Here is a 17,224-nt window from a genome sequence, read left to right as displayed (position 1 = left end):
TGTCCTCAGAACTACACCCCGCCTTGTTTGTCAAGCAGATGATGAGCGCTCTCGAAGTGCCCCCTGATTGGATGAAAGTTCATGTATCTCCATCGATAGTATGAGTATCTTCTTTGCCTGAAGGAATTTGTACGTTTTCCTAGATAGTGACTATCTCTAAAACTCCAAATGGGCATTAAGCATAGTCCTGTGTGACGCTGTCTCATTAATTTAATTTATTCCATTACTAATCAGGAGAAGTACGGGAATAACATATGGCGACCCCCAATTTTTTTATTGAGGCCAAGACGTATGGATGATCCTTTTCTGGCACATGTAACTAAATTTGGGGTTTTAGTCCGACTTGATCCGTCCAGAACGGTACAGAAATCGCTCCACTTTTAAGATATAACCACCCTGAGACCCCGCCTGCCTCAAGATGGTGGTCTTCTTGATCTGACCTACAGTGCTGAAAAAAAAGAAGAACTATACGAACGGTTCCTTTTCTAACCTTTTGACCAGTGCAATTCCCTAAACGTACTGATCATTGGCCAATCAGCGTATCTCGACACGCCCGATCGAGTGGTGATCTCCATTTTAAAATCGAAGCATCATTGACGGAGCTGTTAAAATTTACGCCATAGAGGGGTGGAAGCAATCCTCCACAAAACGGCAGTAAATATTGCTCTAGTGTCTCCACGTACTTGACGCTGTTTTGCGTACCTGAAAGGATAGCCAGCTTAGACTTACCTCATGATGAAAACGCACCCCACATCATGACTGCCCCACCCCCACCCCCACCTAAGTGTCGTCTGGAATATAGCTGCTCCTCGGTGCGGAGGTTGTGCTAATAGTATTGAAATCCATCCGGACAATCCAGATTGAAATTCTTTTCGTCGCTGAAGACTACAACCTTCCACGTTTCCGTCCATCTAGCCCGAGGATACGCCCACTCCACACGTGCTATCTTGTGGTGGCGTTTCAACGCCGGTGCCTTCTTTCGTTTCTTGTGCTTCTGCGAAAACGTGTCATGTAGGACGTACTAATCGCGCGATACATCCAAAACGCAACGGCAATGTTAAACAACACCTAGAGCCCCATTAAAAACGCAATATACGCCTTCATTCTTATACTTTTTGCCACCCCTGCAAGGCGTTATTTTTGACAGTTCCGTCAATTCTTAGCCGATTTCAAAATGGCGACCACATTCGAGCGGACTTCGCGAGATACATGTACGTCGATTGACCGATTTCTAACCGAATTGGAACATACTACTGTTTAAAATGTTCGAAAATGTGCAGTTCGTGTATTTTTTGCCACCACTCCTTTTTCGCGGGTAAAAACTTTCGTTTTTGATTATGGCGGCCCTGATTTCTAGGTGCCAATCACATCTGCGTCATTCGCCAAGTTCCAGCGAGCGATCCGCACCCCGAGGCGCACGTGAACGACACCCGCACACCCTGCGACCATGGGCATGCACGTGACGACGGAGCAGGTGACGACCCAAGCGGCGGCCAATGTGCTGCTGACCAGCGTGGCCGTGTACTTCCCGGTCTTCATCGTGCTGATCCTACTGTACGAGACGCTGCGGCCGCGCGTGCCACACGTGTACGCGCCTGAGAACCACGCGGACTTCCCCGAGTCCAAGCAGCGCAAATTCCTGGGCTGGGTGCCCTTCCTGTGGCGCATCGACGAGGCCGAGGTGGCCGAGAAGTGCGGCCTCGACGCCTGGGTGCTGCTGCGCTTCATGAAGATGGGCCGCAAGGTGGCGCTCCTGTGCGTCACGTGCTCGCTGGCGCTCTTCCCCATGTACTTCTTCACGGCGGCCGTGTTCGAGGCCCAGGAGCAGGAGAAGCAGCGCCACCACTTGAGTCAGCTGCTGCCTGGCGCAGCGGGAGGGGGCAACGCCTCCGCTGTCACCTCCATGGTGATGATCATGCTGGACGAGCAGATTGATGCCGGCAACGGCACAGCCAACGTCCTGTCCTCGGACGGGAAGGTGAAACTGGACGTCGTGGACAGACTCACGATCGCCAACGTGGGCAAGGACGACTGGAGACTGTACTTCACCGTGCTGGTCGCCTACGCTATCAGCGTGTACGTCATGCGGCTGTTGCTCAACGAGTACACGGTCTACCGAAAGCGCCGCCACGAGTTCCTCATGCGTAAACACCCGCAGCAGTACAGTGTTGTCATCTCAGACCTGCCACAGGCACAGCGTCGCCCACAGACGCTGCAGGCGTATCTGGACTTCCTGTTTCCTGACTCGGTCCACTCGGTTTACATTGGCGTCGAGTGTGCCGAACTGGAAGGACTGTTGGACAAGCGCCAGGAGCTCGTGTATCACCTGTACGCTGCGAACGTCAAGCTGACGGAAGCGAAAGCCAAGGCTGGCGACCACGACGTCATCAAGCGACCGAAGGAATTGATCGGCCGCAGATTCTTCGGTCTCTGTGGCGGCGGTAAGGAAGTGGATGCCGTCGATCACTACACCGAGGAGTTGCAAAAGCTCGAGGCCGAGATTGTTCGGGTCCGGGACGAGATTCTGCAGCGTCAGTCGGCAGAAAAAGCCCAGGAAGTCACCAGCCAAAAGCAGTACGGCTCGACGAGTGCTGCTCCTCGTGGATTCTCAGCCCTAGGCGACTTAGCGGAAAAATTGCGCAGAACGAAGAGCTCGATGGATGACCGGCGGTGGGGCGAAGAGACCCTGCCGCTGCTGCACGTTAGTGTTCCTGTACCGAAGCGCCCGAATGTGATGCGCAGCTGCGCTTTCGTGAGTTTTCGTAGTATTCGGTCGGCTCAAGCTGCGCAACAATTGCTTCAGGTGGAGAATCCGCGCCGGATGGTTGTGCTTCCTGCTCCCAACATCCGTGATGTGCAGTGGAAAAACTTTGGTCTCCCTCACAAGCTCAAAGCGAAGTGGAAACTCATCTCGATGGGTGTTTCTCTCTTGATTGGGTGCTTCTGGACCGTGCCAACAGCTTTCGTCGCTTCCATGGCGAGTGTCGACGAGTTGCGGCACCTGTTTCCGTGGCTTGGTGGTTTCTTGGAGAAAAATCCGTGGCTTCTCATTGCGCTGCAGCAGACAGCACCACTGGTGTATTCAGCGATGAATGGACTGGCAAACGTGATTTTCAAACTGTTATCGACGCAGGAGGGCCATCTGTCGATTTCGGAGGTGGAGGCCAGCCGCTTCACTAAGCTGTGTTTTTTCCAAGCCTTTCAAATGTTTTTCGTGTCAGCTCTTGCGGGATCCATCATCACCGAGTTCATGGTTTTCCTGGACCAACCGCGAATGCTTTTCTTTTTTCTCGGGAACACTATCGCAAACCAATCGATGATGTTCATCACCTTCATCATCACGCAATTCTGTGTAGATATGTCGGTGTTTTTGCTGCGAGTATCGCCTGTTGCGATCTCAGCTGCGTATCACCTTTTTGCCCCGATGCATGCAAAGCTCCCACAACCTCGAGACTGGATGGGTCTTTGCCCCGTGAATTACCAGACGGATCTTGACGCCCCGATGAATTTGGCTCAGCAATATCTCGTCTTCTTGTTTGTCGTAGTGTTTGCTCCCATCGCGCCACTGGTGGGCTACTTCGGAGCGATGTTCTTTGCGGTGTCGGAGCTCTCGTACAAGCGCTGCTTCTTTTTCGTTAACAGCACGCGCTGGGCAACGACCAACTCCATGGGCGTATTTTGGCCTCCGTTGTATTCATTCGTCATCGGCGCGCTCATCATTGCCCAGTGTACACTTATCGGCCTGCTGTCGTTAAAGTCGGCTGGGTACGGACCGATCGTACTCACGACGATGCTACCTTTCATTACGCTAGTCTTTCACTGGTATGCTGTCGATCTATCCCATCTCAAGCGAGCCGCTGAAAACCTACCGCTGGACCAGTGCTGCGACGTCGATGAAGAGCGTAAGGATGATTCGTATGATTTTTTGGATGGGGTTTATCAGCAGCCAGCGATGATTGAGGCATTCAGACCAGCTTCGATCTTAGGGCGCGACCCGGAGAGTGGTGCTGGTGCTGCTATTGATGCGACAAACGTGCAACTTGAGCCTCCCTCAGCCCCTGTGGAACCTCTCAACAAACCAGCGAAACCTATTAGCCAACAAACTCGCTTGGCGGAGCTGAACAAGGATAAGAAGGATGAAATCAAGAAGTCGGAATGAGCGATGGAGATGCTGTTGAAAGTAGGAGTAATTGATCGAAATGACCATTTGGATGAGGCGACAAATCCAATTATTCCCTTCAGCGTACAAGTACAGATTTAATTCGGGATGTGTCTTCTCTAGTTGCTAGTGCCAAAAACGGGAGAAACGGATACGATGCTATAGCTCCGACTAAGTCAATTTCATTTTCCTGATGACGTTTGTGTTTTTTGTTTTCAATTCGCCTTTATCGCTTGCTTACATACCCGATTTCTGACGGCACTGGGCATTATGCCGGACATGCGCTTCCTATTTGTCGACTTTGACGATCTGCACTCGTCAGTGCGTGAGCATCATGACTTCAACCTGCTGTATTCGGCGCCAGTTGCCCGATCGCATCTCCCCTTAATGCTCTCAAGCGGACAAATCTACTTTCCGGCCAAGACACGGTGGTGGCAGGTCAACGTGGAATTCTCCGCGAGGGGAATGCGGGAACTACTTATTATTGAGTAACTTTTGTTGACTTTTGAGGAAAGCCTTTCCAACTCTTACTTCTGACAAAACTGCTAACTTATAGCAGTTCCACCGGTAGAGTGAAACGTGGACTAAAAGCTATTTACCCCCTCAGAATACAACAACACCCTGGCACTGGTCTGAGAAAAGTGGATTATATATGCCAACGGGGTAACAATTAGGTCAAAAATGGCAGAGGGATCCCCTTGCAGCGTAGAAAAAGGATAGCCAATGAGGGCTCAGAGGAACGTCGTGAACACCGAGATGGAACAGTCGACAATTTTGTAATGCAAAGCCGATATGATGCCCTTGGCCTTCTTAAATGCTCTGTTATCAATAGGGTGCATGCACACGCTGAGCACGTTTCAGTTAGTATCCTCTGGACACCAATTGCCCTCAAGATATGGCGTACTACTGAAGAGTTCGCATGCATAGAGTTTGTTTTGTTCTTCGCTTCTCCCCTCGTTTTACAGCACCTGGTGCGAAATCAGGGAGATCATATTTACAACCACTCATTGTCGCACATGAAAATCTGAAATTTTTGCCCCACTTTGAACTCTACAGGTGGAACTGCTCGTAAGAATTGCTGAAGGATGAGGAATTGTGCCAGCGTATTGGTACACAATACATTTGAGGAGATACTAAGGCGTAACCTGGCTGTTCCGCGCCACGAAAAAGTAGAAGTGAATAGATTGAGTGTTAGCTGTGCCCGGGGGCCTACTGTGATCCAAAACGGATGCCTCTTGCTAATAGTTGTAGTTTCGCAACCGCTGCAACCCACACGGCGCCTCCAGCAGTGCCTTAGGCGGTTGCAGCTACACGTCGCGTGTAACAGAAGTCGAAGTTGGCAACTGCGAGGGCAAACCGAGGAAAAAAAAATGGACCTTGGGGTAGGCAAACTGGGGCGGTCGATGGGGAAACCCTGAAAGCGTATTTTGCTGCAAATTGGCACGTGTAGATATGATATATGCGACGCATCAGTATAGATGCAGTGGATAGTCTTCGATCTGCTTACTTGCCTAGGTTTCGCAATGTTTACGTGGATCGAATGATTTGACTGCATCGGCTGGGTTATCGAACCAAGCGGATGCACACTACAGCTCTCCAAGACCACTTGTGGATAGGTATGAGCGCTTGGGTTCATGGATCTGGACGATATCTCTCATACGCTACTCAGAAGCACGTCGCTCTACCGACAAGTTCCGCAGATTTTTTCTCCCCCAGAGTTGCGATTTCCGCAAACTGACGTCTCGAGTCTGCGGAAGTGATCCTTCAAAGGTGAAGCGCCAAATGATGGCGCATCATAGTTCACACACCCTCCTGCGGGGCAAGTCTTGATGAGTCTTCAATGGATGACAATGAAACTGTGGAACCAAATGCGCTGGAGATTAATATGACATTCCTCACCCAAATGACTTCGGCAGACACTGACAGCCCTATGACACTCATTCTAGTGATGAGTGAGACTTGTTGAGACAGTATTGGAAAGGCTTCATACACTGGTATTATCGAGGTTTTGATAACAAACCAATGGTAAGTTGGTTGCATGCCTGGATTGATTCATTGAGCGGTGGTTTCTTGGAGCCATTGAAGAAGTACCCAGAAAGCTTGACATTTGAACCATTGGAAGAGGTATTGTGTGACTTGTATTTTGCAGGCACCATGACCGGAAAAGTTGTGCAACGTCAGTTCATACACACCGGATCGGCAACGAAATACGGTGACGCCTATTGCAACAATTCAAGCGATTGGCGCAGAACTGTCGTGTCTTCAGAAATATAATAAGAATCTTTGTCAAGCACTCTCTGATCTTCGTGATGTGACTACCTCCCAGACTGCAAGCCAACTCGTTGAGATTGGACAGCGACTTAACACCTCTAATCCGATCGGAATTCCGGATTCTCCGTTATGTTTAACATATGAATTAACGTATACCGGAAAATCAGTACAATATATCATGATTCGAGCCCTTTCGCATGACACGTGGTCAAAACGAGTCCACTGATTGGCTAGACTAGGGTGATGTGCAGAACAAGAACGGCGCAAACACTCTACATTGCAATCTCCCAGCAAAACCGCTATTCCCAACAGCAACGACGGGACAACCAAGGTCTGCCGAAAACGACAATCTCTCTGCAAATCAACTCTCAACTCAATTCTCACTTTAGTTATCCTCCTCCGCCTCCTCCGCTACCTCTGGCCTACGCTTCTTGACGAACCGGATCTTGTGCTGCAAGTGCGGCGGGATGGAAGTCCCATTCCTCCAGCTCTGATGCCACACTTGGTCGCACGTGAGAGCGCCGCCGTGCTCCAACCGACGCGGGTTGTTGCAAAGCATTACCCTTCCTTTCTTCTCGCGTGAGCATGTTGCGCAGAAGAAACTTGTCTCGTAGCTCCGCACGCCAGCACCAGCATACACGGAGCAGACTTTACACAGCCACTGGCGCCGCTTGCTCCCATTCATCTCGACAGTCTTCTCTAGCATGTGTGGAAGGCGTGGTAGTGGCTCCGTTACGAGATCCTCCAAGTCGCCTCTACCAACAAAGCCTCCATTGGTTTGGTTGAGTAGGTCGATGTGGAGGCGCCTCATGAACGCTGCATATGTGGAAACCGACTTGCCACGTCGTTGCATCGCGATTTTGTGCACGATGAACGCATTCACCATGGCTAGATCGACCAAGCCGAGAAAAATTTTCTTGGAATACTTTCTCATCCGAATTGCACGCTGGATGGAGTATCGTTGTAGTCGTATTTGATCATGAACATCTACGCCTCCCATAGCTTCCTGGTATTCACGCACCCGCCTAGGGCAGGGAACTGTTGAGACTGAGCCATCGCGCTCCTGCCGAGTGACTTCAGTTAGCTGGGTTGAGCAGCCAGTGCCGAGGAACCGCACGGGCTTGTTGTCCATCCAGGCCAGAGCCACAATCTCAGGATGATCTCGCCAGACACCAATACGATACGTTCCGCGAGGCATCCTCTTGGGTCGCTTCTTCTGCGTGAAATCAATGGCCTTTCACCAGCCTCTGCGATCTTTTCGCATGGTCCCAACATGGCAATGCCCCATACTGAGTAGCTTGTGTGACAACGGGATGGAAGTGTAGAAGTTGTCTGTGCAGATCAGACGCTGAGCAGGCTGACCTCGGAGCACGTGAAGAAGATTCGTGACCACAGCACGTTGTGCAACAGGGATCCTCGTTGATGTTCGCCTTCCCGCAGTAGATTTCAAGCCTAACCGAACAACGAACGCAACACGTTCAGCATCCTCCTGAATAAACTGCGGAACAAACCGAAGGTATAACGGATGATCCGTTTAAAACAATTCCGTACCTGGCGCAATACGCGGTCTCGGCGCAGCACGTCAAGTAGAACTTCGTACCCCATTTGTTAGGCTTCATCGGGATGAACTGGCGCATCGGGTTACGGCGGTGCCGCATTGGAACCATCCCTTCATCGAACGAGATGCGAGCCCCCATTCGATACCCGCGGAAGAACGTTTTCTGAAGTGCTTGGATAACAGGTCTGATCTTGAAAGCTCGGTCACCACTATCGGCGTGCTTGGCATTTGTCGTTGAAGTGGAGGTAACGCGCGACATCGTGAAAGCGGTCGCGGCTGATGAATTGCCCGAACGTCCCGCGTGACAGAGCTCCTTCAATCTTGGTTATCCAGTGGCGACTTATACTCTCACGTCGAGGCTCCAGTGATCGTGCAATCAGAAGACCTATGAATCGTACGAGTTCGTGAGGCTGTATCGGGTTCTTGCGCTTCAACTTTGTCCTGTACTCTTCAACAGAGAGCACAATGGTGGAAGGGGTCGTCTCACGTCTTGCACGAGCTCGTGCTCGCATTCCCTGCGCAACCTCGTCGATGCTGTCGGTGCGGTATCTGTTCGTATCCTTGGCAATCATCCGCCAAAGCTCCTTGGGCAGGAAAAAGTAGAAGATTGCTAGCGGGCTCTCTGCATACGCAAGCGCAGCTCTCGTAGGCCCCGACGGACCCTCATACAGGGGCATGGGATAGAGAAGAACTTGGCCGGCGTGTTGCTCGTCGAAGGTATCCCATCCACCAGCCTGCAGCTGATTTAACTCCTCATCAGTCAGCTCGAACTCCACTGGAAGTTCATCGACGTCAAGACCTTCGCCTTCTTCGGACTCATCATCACTTCGGCTCTCTCGCGGAGCTGAAGCACCATCGTCGTATGTATCACTTTCGTCCTCATCGAGTAGGATGGATTCTTCGTCGCCTTCTGCGTCAGAGTTGAGTTCGAGCAGCCAATCAGCATCATCTGTATTGAGATCGTCCGGTTCGGTGGATGTAAAGAGTTGGTCGCGCTTCAATGCGTCCAAGAAGTCATCCGAGTCGAAGTCGTCCAGTGACACAGCCGTCATGGACAGACGAGCACCAACTTGGTTGACACCCTCCTCTGTAACAGCATCTTCCGTCGAAGCCGCCGAATTATCCGTAACGGCGAGTTCAGTCGCAGACGTGACGTCCACTGGATCCTCCGTAACAGCGTGATGCGGAGAATCCACAACGGCTTCAGTCGCCTCCGGAAGTTGTAATGCCACTCCTTCCTGAAGACAAGGCGTCGACTCCGTGATGGTTTCAGCTGGAAGATCCGTAACAGCTCCACCAGTTAGCAAGACTTTATCAGAAACGTTTAGGCACAAAACCTACCGCTTTTGCGCCTTTTCGAAGCTGTCCGTTTTGTCGCTGCCCGTCGTTTTCCCGTCGAAGCACCCCGTTGGACCGGCACCTGGACGGCAGATTCACTCGTTGCGGCTCTAGCTTCAGGTACTGTCAGCGGCAACGTGCCTTACGTGCTGGAAACAAACTCCAGCTACCCTTGACGCCGGCAGTAGCGCGTCAAGCTGTCCTCACCTACATGTTGAACGACACTCACGTTAGCCTGAAGCATGCATGTATCGGTCCGTCGCCCACGTACCAACGAAAAAGTCGATGCCTTCAGTTCCTTTCAGGTTCCCATTGGGCGACACGTATCTCTGGGCGTTACTGAGGCGTGTCGATCTGCGGTACGTCCAGCCCGTCTTGGCCAGCTCGCGCCATATCTGCTGGATGGACTTCTCGAACGCGAGCACAACAGTCATCAATGATTGTCTCTCGTTCGGCGCTGATTTCGAAATGAAAGGCTGGCAGAGGCCACTCGTCTCTCTGGATATTTATATCTGTTATCCTAACCCCTTCAAGCAAATCTCATGTCTCATCAGACACAGACACTACAACCGGCCTGCTTAAATTTGTCTCATACAAACTTCTATATGCGGATTTTAGCTGCGTCAAAACCTGCTGCGGACATCGCTGAATTGTTTCACCTCCATAAATGCCGGATTGGAAGGGTTAACCAATAAGAAGAAGAATTTACTCGACAACAATGTGAACGGCAAGACACATTCTCCACGCAAAACAAATAACTACAATTAAGCAAGCACGCAAAGCCCGACAACACCACCGGCTGGTGCTCTTACAGCGGGAGAAAATATTGACATGTCCAATTTCCCACTGCTTGTACAAATTTATCTGTCATCACGGCTTGCTGCGGGAAGATATTCTCCAAAGATGCCGTGGGCAGATTGCAGGTGTGCTCATGGTATCGTCAAGTGCAGGATTTGGTCACGCATCCTAACTGAGATACAGCGAGTCTCGTAGACCAATACAGAACGAAGCTGAACACGCTGGAGTTGGTATTGATCGTACTAAGTATGAATCACACCGCTCTTCCAAAGAAGCTTGAAAGTAGAACATGGAATTTTACTGTGAAGCTGCACATATTTATTATCTTGTTTTTACTATCATCCAGCGAATCAGCGCAACAACCGTAGGCCAGCATCCTCATCGCGACAGAGCAATTTTGCAGAGGAGATAAGCCTTTCATCCCCAACGCATCCACTCTGTGCTGAAGCCGAGGATCCCATGCAACGACCGCGTTCACGATGCGAGTAAACAGAGTTCGTCGCATGCGATACCGACGACGAAAGTATTTTTCGGGATAGTGCGGCATCTCCGCAAAATAGTTTCTCCACAATCTGTTGTTAGCATCGTCAAATCTCGATCGATATTTGCAGCTTTGCCAGGTACCGACCCCCTCGTTTTTGCGTGATCGGGGAGCTTTGATGATCAAGGAGCAGGTTCATGAAAGCCTGTGTGTAACGGGGTTACACACACAAGTGACAACTTGTGCATGACAATTGTCACAAGTGACAACTGTCACTTGTGCATGACAATTGTCGCTTATAGTTTAAAAGATAAATATCTGTTAAAAAGTTTTCGATACTTCCTCACATTGGTGTAAGGCACACCAATGGATACATTGAAGTGGGCCACCACAATGAGTGGTCCACACCTACCCAAAGATCCTATTGGTAGAAAGCAGCATCTTTCTACCAATTAGAGACGTGCATATTGGCGGGGCCCTGACAGCCAGCCGCTGTCAACCTTTTATAGATGATAAACAGTTTTAGCAGTTTTAGGAGGAAGATCAACTTACAAACAATATAGTTCTCATTTTGCCTAACCAATTAATTCAAATTATTAATAAACTCCTACGCTTCCTCATACACGTAGCGCGACGTGTAAGCTAAAGTAGTGAGCCAAAGAGGCCCACTACACCTGGTAGCACTTTGTTGGCCGTTCAACGACCGACTACTTGACGTTCGTACGAGGTGTACGAACGCGGAGCCGAGAACCACATGAGCACGGAGGTGCCCATGGAGAGATCCAATACGCCTGCAACACATGTTGCACGCGCGGACTGCCCCCTCCTGTCTGACCCAGAGTGGGTAGCCCTCCAACGACTGTCAACAGTCATTGGAGAAGCGGCGATAGCTACGATGCTGCGTACGCTATCGCCGACAGAGCAACATGGTGTTGCTCTGGGGTTCATCATGATGGAGCAACGTGACGCTGCTTCCTCAGTGACGGCGTCGTCAGGGACGACACCGCGTGCTCAACCATTAAAGTTGAGCGTAAGCAATTACGTGGGAAGAGAGGGCGAGCCTCTCCTCCGATGGCTTGTCGAACTCGACACAGCCATAGCGGCTCGACGCATCGTCGACCCGCTGTCGAAGGTCGCGTTCGCCATGTCCTGCCTTGGCGGACGCGCAAGGAGTTGGGCGTATGGACGCCGACTCTCCGATCCTACGTGCTTCAGCACGTACGAAGTGTTCAAAGAGGAGCTCAGACAAGCTTTTGAGCCCCCGCAAAACGAGTTCCGGTCGAGGGCGGCGTTCCTCGACCTTCAGCAGGGTAAGCATGACGTTCATGCTTACGCGCAGCGCGCACGATACTTGGTCTCAAATATCCTGACTAACCCGATTGACGAGGCGACCAAGGTCGTCACGTTCATGAAGGGACTTAGAGATGGGCCCGTGAAGACCTATCTCTTCCGAGAGTACCCGAGTACTCTCGAAGCTGCAATCACCCTTGCCATGCAAGAGGAGTTTAGCCTGCGGCAGGCTAAACTGCATGTGAACGTACCGAGGCCGCAACCGCGCCCGGTAGCGAGGACGGGAGGCCCAGAACCAATGGACCTCTCGAATGTAACAACTGCTGGTTACCAGCAGCAGGGAGGTAACGTGCGATGCTTCCGTTGCGGAAGGATCGGTCACTTTGCACGGGAGTGCACAGCTCCCATGCCCCCTGGAGGTGGCCGTCGTGGCGATGCTAGGCATCGCCGCGGACCAACAAAAAACGTGAACATCCAGTAGGCGCGAGGCGCCCTACTGGTAATGCAGTCACGCATGCCGACATTGGGCACGCGACACTGAGGACTGCAGCCCCCAGTGAGACCAGATCTCGCTGCAAGAAGCAAGATGACAGGCCGAACCTGGTCATCTTGAAGGTAACGTCGAAGAGAGCGAGCGACTCTCTTCGAGCTTTGGTAGATTCGGGCGCGTCGAACAACTTTGTTCGACTGCGGAGTTTACCGAGTCTTGACTTCGAGGAGGTCAAGGTACCTCGAAGTCTTCTGGAAGTTCGATTGGCAACAGGTGCCATCGTGAAGACCGAGAAGCGCGTCGTGAACGTGCGCTTCTCGTACAAGCAACGAGTGTTTGTCGAACACTTTATCGTCCTGGACCTGGACGATAAGTTCGACGTCGTTGTTATGGGCATGCCGTGCAAGCCACGGCATGATCCGGTAATTGACTGGAAGAAGCGCACGCTCGTGCGCTTCGGTCGCAACTGCGAAACAGAGAGCGATGGCCCTGTTGCCGCAGCGCGCGTACCAGCAGGGGCGCACGACTCGCCAGTCGAGACAGCGCTTAATGCTGCTGTCCCGGGGTGCCCAAGGAGTGCGCGAGGGCGCGCACAAGTGAGACCAACGTCGGCAATGCTGCCGACGTCAGAAGAAAAAGATGTACTGGTTCCAGGAACCAATACCCACGTTCAAGCGTGTAAGGGACAGTTCCTGACCTGAAAAGGTCAGGTCGACGACGACGCGTCGACTCCGGGAGCCGACGCACCCTCGGTCATGAGGGGCTCCGCCAATGAATGGCGTCGAGGTGACGAAGGCGTGTCAACTCCGGGAGTTGACGCTGCAAACAGTACGGACGGTTGCAAACGTCCCGTACTGATGCAATTTGTATGCTGTCATGCAGCCGGGCTGCACGACGAAGCGCCATGCTGTCAAGCCGGACTTGATATCGCGCGCCCGCAGACATGGTCTGCCGGCGAAGGAACACGTTACCGTGCAGCCGGGCTGCACGAAGCGCCATGCGGTCAAGCCGAGCTTGATACCGCGCGCCCGCGGACAGGGTCCGCCGGCGAAGAACAGTCCATGGCCGGGCCTGGACCAGAAGAACCACCGTGCGGAGCCGGGCTCCGCACAACAAGAAGACGGCGCATGCGAAGAACGCTGCGCAAGTCTCGGTCCGGGACCGAGACGCTACAAGAACTGTCTGCCGGGCAGACAGAGGCGGTGACGCCGGACGTCGAGACACTGAACGTCTTGACGCGCACCGATACTGGATTCCAGTATCAGGACATGGAACTCGCTAATCCTCCGACGACGGCGTCGGAGTTGACTTCGCTCCCAGACATGAGCTGGAAGCGCTTCACGCGCGACTTGCACGATGGACGCATCCAGCAAGTCTGCGTTCTTTTGGACAGCGAAAGAACGGAGAGCGAGAGCAACGAGCTGAGACAGCTCTTCATGGGAAGTACCACTGAGAGTGAAAACTCTCAGTGCGAAGACGAAGCGAGAGCGCTTCGAGGAACAAGGCTGGGACTCGCCGAGGTAGAGTCCCTATTACGAATTGTTGAGGGAGTACAAATACGTACTCCCGGAAGAGATTCCTGCGGAGCTTCCGCAGGATAAAGGCATTCAGCACGAGATTGATCTCGTGCCGGGCACGAAGTATTGTGTCACGCGGCAGTGGCCACTGCCACGAGATCAAGTGAAGGCGTCGACGACTTCTTTGAAAGTCGTCGCAAAGCAGGACACGTGCGGGAATCAACGTCCCCGCACAGTGCTCCGACGTTCTGTGTCAAGAAGCCACAGGGCGGATGGCGCATCGTTCATGAATTCAATAAGCTGAACGATGCCACGGTACCGGCGCAGACGCCGATACCACAAAAAGATATTATCATCGATTCGATGGCAGGGAGCACAGTTTACAGTGCTCTCGACTTGCGAGACGGATCCTATCAGATCCTAATGCGTGAGAGCGATATCCCTCTCGCGGCGGTGAGCACGCCAAGCGGCATGCTCTGGGAATGGCTAGTAATGCCACAGGGGCTTAAGAACGCCCCTGCGACCGTCAACAGGTACGTGACGCACTTGTTGCGCTCGGTGCGCGATTTCGCACCGAGCTATTTCGATGATGTGTTCATCCACAGGCGAGCTGTGGACGGGATGTTCGACGTAGAGATGCACAGGGTGCACCTCCGGAAGCTACTTGAGCTTATGCGAAAGCATAAGCTCTACGCGAACCTGAAGAATTGTATCTTCGGGGCGAGCGAGATACCCGTCCTCGGGTGTCTCGTAGGGAAAAATGGTGTTCGCCCTGACCCGGAAAAGGTCAGAGTGATCAATGAATGGCCACGCCTTCAAGTGTCAAGGAACTGAGGCAGTTCCTTGGCTTGGCCTCGTACTTGTGCAAGTACGTGGAGGATTACGCGGGCGAGATCCGCCCGCTGTCACAGCTTCTTAAGAAGGAAGCTGTGTGGAATTGGACAGCCGATTGCCAAAACGCATTCGATGCAGTCGAGCGGGGCTTGACTGAGGCGCCGATCTTGGCAGTGGCTGACCAAGATCGTCCATTCTACGTCGTATGTGACGCATCCGACTTCGCGATCGGATGTGCGTTGATGCAGCACGATCACGAGGGACGTGATCGTGTCGTCTATTACCAATCGCGTAAGCTGAAAGCAGCTGAGCGTAATTATCCGGTACATGACAAGGAACTCCTTGCCAGGAAATATGCACTCGCAAAGTTCCGAGTGGATCTACTTGGAAGTAGCCCATTTGTGGTCTACACCGACCATGCATCACTGCGCACCGCAGTGAAGTCGCCACACATATCACAATGAATTGCGAGATGGCTCTCATTCTTTGCAGAATATAACTTCCGGGTCGAATACATACCCGGAAGATTGAATGTGGTGGCCGACGGGTTATCACGTCGGCCGGACTATGCAGAAGCTGCTGACGTCAATGCCATTAACGCCATGCGAACGAGCACACCCACGTCGTCTCTGTCGGACGACGTGAAGGCCGCGTACGCGCACGACGCGGACGCGAAACTCTTGCTGGCCTATGGCACAACACCTTCTGACAAGGCTCGTCAGAAGCTGCCCAGCACCTTCGTGCGCGTGCACACCGATATCGGGTGCACGACGGACGGCTTCTTTGTAATGCAGTCGACGACAACGCGGACCACGTTGACGTGCCAAATGACCATGACCTGCGACTCAGGATCATGTACGAGTATCACGATGCCCCGTCTGCGGGACATCTCGGACGTGAGAAGCCATACGTCCTTCTCACGCGTGACTTCTACTGGCACCACCAGTACAAGTGGGTGCGCAAGTACGTCCGTGCTTGCGAGGTGTGCCAACGCGTAAAGCCTGCGCCATTCGCGCAGGCTCCATTGCAATCACTACCGACTCCGTCGGAGTGTTGGAAGTCCATGTCATTGGACTTCATCTTTGGTCTTCCCCCGGACAGCGGAGTGAATACCGGTGTTGTGGTCTTCGTCGACCGCTTCAGCAAGATGGTACATCTTGCTGCGGTGCCGGCAGAAGTGACCGCGAAGCAGACGGCCCGTCTGTTCGTCGACATGGAGTTCAAACACCACGGCATGCCGACCGACATCGTGTCGGAGAGAGACCCGCGCTTCACAGCGCACCTGTAGCAAGAAGTGTTTACACTTCTTGGGAGCCAACTTTCCATGTCGACTGCGGACCATCCGCAGATAGACGATCAAACCGAGCGCGTGAACCGCGTGCTCGTCAACATTCTGAAGAGCTACGCTCACTCGTTCCAATACTGGAGCGAGTGTTTGTCGATGGCGGAATTCGCCATCAACAACTCGGTGCATGCCTCGACCGGGCATACACCGTTTTATGTGAATGCCATGCGGCATCCCCGTCTGCCAAGTTTACTCGGAGTGATGGCTCCCACTTTAAATGGGGGAGGATCTACGACTGCAACACAGCAGCCGCAGAAAGCCGCTGACACTTGCACAGTGTCAGCTGCAACAACGAACAAAACGCATGAGTCTGCGCAGGGCGCAGATTCCTCAAACAACAAGGACAAAGACCACGGGTCTGCGCAGGGCGCAGACACCGTGAATACCAACGCAGAGGTCGGACCTCTAGCGGAGAGCGAGCTGAATGACTTCAGCTCGGATGCAATCGGTTTCATCACCAAAAGACAAGCCGTGATTTGGTTTGTCCAAGACACAATAGCAACTTCTGTTGATCAACTGAAGCTGAACGCAGACAATGTGGGCAGAGGCAACACAAATGAATTTAAAGTTGGTTCATTAGTTTTGTTAGCTGCACAAAACCTGCCAAGACATGCAGTTTCGGATTTCGGAGCAAGCAAGTTTGCTCCGCGCTTCATCGGGCCATTCACGGTGATGGCACGCCACGGCAACGCTCACACGCTAGATATACTGTCTAGCATGCGGCTCCACCCGACGTTTTATGTCGGATGGCTGAAGCCATACCTCCAGCATGAGCCAAGTGACTCGTCTGACCCGAAGAGACAGACACGGCAGGGGAAACCCTCCTCTCCAGCGCGTAGTCGCGCTGGAGCAGTTAATACAGTCGGGCCTACAGCCCGACCGGCACGTTCAAGGCGGTCTAGGAGACCGCCACAGCCGGAACACGATGGTACAGAGCGGCAACCTCCGCGCTCTGAAGATACTCCACGACCGTCACCTGGTCGTGGAGCGACACGAGATGAAGGTCAACATGGCGTTGGGCGTGTTGCCACCACCTCCGCCACCGCTGCGAGACGCACGTAGAGAAATTCGCTGGATCGTCCAGCGAATTGTTGATCATAAGAAAACAATCCGAGGTCCGGATAGTTTTCGCATTTGCTGGAG

General features: G+C 52.6%; 1 protein-coding gene across 1 annotated transcript; it reads left to right on the top strand.

Annotated features, from left to right (window-relative positions):
* Window positions 1-1,447: 1,447 nt before the first annotated feature.
* On the top strand, window positions 1,448-2,618 carry IUM83_19841 (Calcium permeable stress-gated cation channel 1; the record flags this gene model as incomplete). The annotated part of the gene is made up of 2 exons (XM_067944910.1): window positions 1,448-2,557; window positions 2,613-2,618. The coding sequence occupies 2 exons, from the start codon at window positions 1,448-1,450 to the stop codon at window positions 2,616-2,618; spliced, it is 1,116 nt and encodes a 371-aa protein (XP_067789541.1).
* Window positions 2,619-17,224: the final 14,606 nt, after the last annotated feature.

The sequence above is a fragment of the Phytophthora cinnamomi genome, assembly GCF_018691715.1.
Source record: "Phytophthora cinnamomi strain GKB4 chromosome Unknown Contig52, whole genome shotgun sequence".
NCBI lineage: Eukaryota > Oomycota > Peronosporomycetes > Peronosporales > Peronosporaceae > Phytophthora > Phytophthora cinnamomi.
Note: the sequence above shows the minus strand (reverse complement) of the source record. Positions and strands in the feature narration are given on the sequence as shown.